The following is a 5,728-nucleotide window of genomic DNA, read 5'->3' as shown; positions in this document are numbered from 1 at the left end:
ATGGTTAGATTCAAATTCTAGGTTAGCACTGCCTGCCTGACCTTGGGCAAGTCCCTTAACCTCTCTAGGCCTCAGTCTGCTTCTCCATAAAATGGAGTTAATGTTTCTCTCTCTTCCTCCTACGGGATGCCTGGAAGAGTATCTTACAAAGAGCAAGGTGCTGCGAGCAATTTTTCTTAGTTGATACTAAAGCCAGTGGCCTTTCAACCTCCATCCCTGTGGTGTGCCCACCAGGTCAGTAGCAGATGGCATGGATGAGGCATTTGAAACCTTCACCTGGCCAGAGGGAACCTCCTGGTACACAGGGTCTCCAGTGTGCTGTACAGTTCTTAACATTTTTGCAGATGGAAAGGCAGGTTTAAGATCCAGCCACATTCCCAGGAGCCAACTATCATGCAGAGCAGAGGTGGAGTCTGGTCTCCACCATGGAACCCATGGTTCCAAGGCCTGTGTTCTGCACCTATGCTAAGCTGCTTCTCTGCAGAAGAGAAAAAAACAGCAAATGTGGGTGCTTGGCTATTAGTGAAAATTGTTTATATCATTCTCACATCCAGAAGTTGTATTTGGGAGTCAGCTGCTGATAACTAATGTACTAGTGCCCAGCCACACCCTCAGTTTTCAGTTTCAGCTGCTGTCTCCTATTTGCATGAGCTCATCTGACTATCTTTTTTCTCTGTCCCTGCTTTGCAGAGGTGGTGCGGAGCTACTGTTCGATGGTGTGAAGAAGCATCAAGTCACCCTACCTGGACAGGAGGAGCCCTGTGAGTATTAGCTCCTTAACCCCTCTTTGAAGGCCTTTGGGCAGGAGTTGTCTGTTGGGATCACTCAGCCTGTCAGGTGGTAGTGGGTAGGATTGCCCTGGCCTGTAGGGAGGGAGGACAAGAAGGTGGCCAGAGTGCTCTCCCCCACTCTTTTGGAGCCAGCCAGCTTTGCAGAGGGAGGTGGCATAGGTTAGTCCTGACGTGGAAGTTCTGCATTCGGACAGACTTGGGTTTGAATCCCCTTAGAACCTCAGGTCAGTTACCTCACCTTTCTGAACTTTAGCGTTCTCATCTGTGAAGCCAGTTTGGTAATCCTGATCTCAGAGTCGTTAGGTGAGTAAGCAAGTTAGGCCACATGTCTCTCCTACTGAAATATGGAAGCAGAGGCCCAGCTTGGCACAATTGGCAGCATACGGATTGCAGTGCTAGAAGACACATGGCCAACCACAGGTTCAGATCCCTAGCCTGGTCCACCTGCAACACGCTGGGTGGGCAGACTTGTGCCCAAGATTCTGACAAACTGGTGGGCTGGGGGAAGGAGATCACAATGTGATGAGACCGTGTTGAGGGCATTCAATATTCTTTCTCTCCCTGTGCACACACAGATGTGCTCTCTATCATGAATAAAATTTTTTAAAAAATGATAATGTGGCAGCAGAAAACTGCCCTCATGAAAGTAGTAGCCTCCCTGAGCGTGGTACAGTATGCGTGGGCTCACATGGTAAGAGGAAAAGTATTCTGCCAGAAAGGTGGGGTGGCGGTGACTAAGGAAGTTAGTGGATTTGTATTACTTGTTCACTCTCATTCTTCTTAATTTTTTGTGACAGTATGTATTGAGTAAGCCACTCACTGGGGAGACATAAACAAGAGTCAGTCTCTGCTCTCAAATTGGGAGGTCTTGGGGCCAACAGATGGCATGGTGGTTAAGGTGCTAGACTCCTTCGTGGCTGACCAAAGTTGGAGTCCTGGACTTGGTGGCTTGCTTTCTTATTTTTTCACTGTCTGTCTCTCCCTCTGATCAGTACACATGTCCTATAACCAATTTAAAAAAATAATGATGAGGATAAAATTACATTTAAATATATTATTTTTAGAACTATTTTATTTAACTTTATTTATTTATGTTTTTAGTTTGACCAGAGAGAGACAGAGTGAGAGAGAGAGAGAGGGAAAGTGAGAAAGAAAGCCGTCTGGTCTGGGACTCGAACCGCTGTTGGCCATGTGGGAGTCCAGCACCCTTAACCACCACGCCACCTGCTGGCCCCAAATTTAAAAATAATTCTTAAAAAAAGGATTGGAAAGGCCTTAAAGGGTTAACTGACAGAGATCCAGCAAGGCAACTTTTTTTTTTTAAATAATTATTTAACTTTATTTGTTTATTTTAATTTGACCAGAGAGGAAGAGAGAGAGAGAGAGAGAGAGGGAAAGCAAGCCGCTAGGTTTGGGACTCAAACCGTAGTTGGCCATGTGGGAGTCTAGTGTCCTTAACTACCATGCCACCTGCCAGGGCCCAAGCTAGGTAACTTAGAGCTAGAGGCAAAGACTGGATACAACCACAGTAACAGTGTTTTGCAGCCCTAGCATGAATCTTGGCAAGAGCAGACTGCTCCAGAATAGGAGCCTGGTCTCTGCCAATGGCTGAGATACTTCTGGGGAGAAGGGAGCCTCAGGCAGGTGAGGAGGCAGGACAGGGAGGTAGGCAGTAGAAAAGGGTCAAATGAGTTTTTGATAAGATTGTTCTGGAACTGGACACACATCTGCCAGGAATGAAACAATAATCATTGCCCAGATTCACTGTCACAGCCATCCCTGGCCCTCACTTGGTTTAAGAACATAGCACAGGATGGGTCTGACTACTTCACTTAGGGTTTATGAGGTTGTGTATCCCTCGTTGGGGAAGACCCAGGGGTGATAAAGGTGACTGTTCTTAGTCTGCCAGATGGTCACACAGCTTAGGCAGCCTTTGGAGGGAGCAAGAGGCTCTTGGAAGAAGACCACACCCGGAAGTTCATTAGAATATCACAAGTAGGGGAGGGGACCAGCAGGTGGCGTGGTGGTTAGGGCACTGGACACTCCCACATGACCAACCGTGGTTCAAGTCCTGGACCTGGTGGCTTACTTTCTCTCTCTCTCTCTCTCTCTGTATATTTCTCTGGTAAAATGAAAATAAATGTATAAATGAACAAAATTAATGAGTAATTCTAAAAAAAATTTTTTTAATCACAAGTAATTAAAATAAATAAATAAATACAATAAATAAGATAAAGTTAAATAAAATATTTTTAACATACATATATATATAGGGGCCAGCAGGTGGCATGGTAGTTAAGGGTGCTGGGCTCCCACATGGTCAACTACAATTCGAGTCCCAGACCTAGCGACTTGCTTTCTCAATCCCCCCCCTGCCCCCCATGCCCCTCTCTTGTCAAATTAACATAAATAAGTAAATAAGACAAATCAAGTTAAATAAAATGTTTTTAATTAAAATACAATAAAAATATCACAAGTAGGGCCAGCCGGTGGTGTGATTAAGGTACTGGATCCCACATGGCTGACTCCACGTTCAAGTCCTAGATCTGCTGGCTTGAAGAACATGCCATGTGTGTGAGCGCATGTGCATGTGCGTGTACGTGTGCAAAATCCTAAGAGGAGAATGGAAGAGGAGGGATTGCAGTGTGGCCATAGCCCCTAGGGGGGTGATTTCTCACTTTCCCTTCCTCTCTAGCTCTTTCTCTGTCTCTGGCAAGTACACATGCTGTATGACAAAAATGGAAGGAAAAAAAAAAAAAGATCACAAGTTATAATTTACTTCTCTTTGAGTTTGTCACCAAAGTTCACAGATTTTCATTATTCCAGCCCTATGTTGTTCATCCATTGACTTGAGTATGCAGCAAGTGCCAGGTACTTTATTGTTTTATAGTCATGAAGTGTTTTGAGTGCACCCTTTGTGCTGGGCTAATTACAGGGTATTCAGTGGTGAGCAGAACGGACGTTCTTACCCTAACCGACCATCAGTGTCATGGGAATAGAGCCAGACTACACACAAGTAAAGAGACAGACGTCTATGGCCAGCAGGGGCCATAGACTCCCACATGGCTTACCATGGTTTGCATCCCAGACCCGCTGGGTCCATGTGTGAGCCCAAAATCCCAAGAGGAGAATGGAGGAGAAGAGATTGTGGCATGGTCATCCTCACGGGGGGAGGCAGAGGGGTGGTTCTGATTGTTGTTTTTCTATTTATTTGTTTGTTTATTTATTTTAAAAATTATCCCTTGGGGCCGTCAGGTGGCGTGTTGGTTAAGGGCACTACTCCCACATGGCCAACCTGGTTCAAGTCCCAGACCTGGCGGCTTGCTTTCTCACTTCCCCTCTCCTCCCAGTCAAATTTAAATAAATAAAGTTAAATAAAATAATTCTTTAGAAAAAAATTTATCCACTTAATTTTATTTGTTGTTATTATTTTTTAATTTGACCAGAGTGAGAGTGTGAGCTGCTAGGTCCGGGACTGAAACATAAGTCAGCCCTGTGGGAGCCCAGACTGCAGCCACTACGCTACCTGCTAGCCCTGATTTCTGATTTCTCACTTTCTGTCACTCTTGTCTCTCTCTTTGTCTTTAGCAAGTGCACCCTATAGCAAAAACCTTTCAAAAAAGAAAAGAAAGAAGAAGCAGACATATAACTAGGGTGCCAGACAGTGGCACAGTGGTGATGCAAGGCCTGCAAGGCTGACTTACGTAGGAGGTTCCAGGTTAACATTCAGAGGCCTCCCTGATCACACACACGCCCATAATCTGAGGCCTGCTGAAACTTGGGGTAGGTGGTGCTATGGAGACCCTATTGGGCGTATTGTCTTTCTCTCTCTGCTTTTCTTAGTAATGGAAGAAATAAATAAACGTTTTAAAATAAATAAATAAGGAACTAGCAGGTGGTGTGATGATTAAGGCTCTAGATTCCAACAAGCTGACGCCACAGAACCAGTCCTGTGGCTTAAAAATCCTGCTGCAATGTATGCATCTGTGCCCAAAATCCCAAGAGGAGCATGAAGGAGATGGGTCGTGGCATCTCTAGGGGGATGATTTCTCACTTTCTTTCTCACTTTCTCTGTCTCTTCAGCAAGCTCATGTACCCTATGGCAGAAACCTTAAAAAGAAGTAAATAAATAAAAATATTTACATAAGGGGACCAGCAGATGGCATAATGGTTTTGTCGCTGGACTTCCATGTAGTGGACCTCAGTTCAAGTCCCAGACCCAGAGGCTTAAATTCACACCAGACACGTGTGCATGCCCAATATCCTGAGAGAAGTGATTGTGGCATGGCTATCCCCCCTGGGGGAGTGATTTCTTACTTTCTAGCTCTCTGTCTCCTTCCGGTGAGCCTATGTGCCCTATAGCAAAAAATCTCTAAAAAAAAAAAAAAGTGTATCTATACATATATAACTGTATAGTTAAAATTATAGTGCTCGAAAGGGACCAGCAGTTAGTGTAATGGCTATGTCGCTGGACTCCCATGTAATTGACCACGGTTCGAGTCCCAGACCCAGTGGCTTAAAACTCAAGCCCGGCACGTGAAGCCCGGCACGTGTCTGTGCGTGCCCAAGATCCCAAGAGGAGAATGGAGAAGGGATTGCGATGTGACCATCCCCCTGGGGCCGGGGGGTAATTTCTCGCTTTTTGTCTGTCTCTGTCTGTCTGGCAAGCACACACGCCCTATGGCAAAAACCTCTCAAAAAAAAAATTACAGTGCTCGATGTGAGAAAAAAGGACCCTTTGGGCTGGCCTTGTAGTCTAGTGGTTAAGGGAGCTAGATTTCATATGGCTGACTGTGGATTGAATCCCACCCTAATGGTGACTTGAAAAACATGCTGGATGCTTCTGTGTGTATTTCCTGACAGAACAGAAAAATGGAAAGGGATGGCAGCATGACCACCCTCATTGGGGGATGCTTTCTTCCTCTCTCTCTCTTTCC

At 45.3% G+C, this 5,728-nt stretch overlaps 1 protein-coding gene across 4 annotated transcripts in view; it reads left to right on the top strand.

Annotated features, from left to right (window-relative positions):
- URM1 (ubiquitin related modifier 1) overlaps positions 1-5,728 on the top strand; it is a 19,985-nt gene that overhangs the window by 4,358 nt on the left and 9,899 nt on the right. For all 4 annotated transcript variants that reach the window (XM_006154013.3, XM_006154010.3, XM_006154011.2 and 1 more), the window contains one exon: positions 691-761. In XM_006154013.3, coding sequence (XP_006154075.1) covers positions 691-761 — 71 coding nt within the window. The remainder of the gene's footprint in view (positions 1-690; positions 762-5,728) is intronic.

This window comes from Tupaia chinensis, unplaced genomic scaffold (genome assembly GCF_000334495.1).
Source record: "Tupaia chinensis unplaced genomic scaffold, TupChi_1.0 Scaffold000394_1, whole genome shotgun sequence".
NCBI lineage: Eukaryota > Metazoa > Chordata > Mammalia > Scandentia > Tupaiidae > Tupaia > Tupaia belangeri.
The sequence above is the reverse complement of the archived record's forward strand: the minus strand, read 5'-3'. Positions and strand labels throughout refer to the sequence as shown.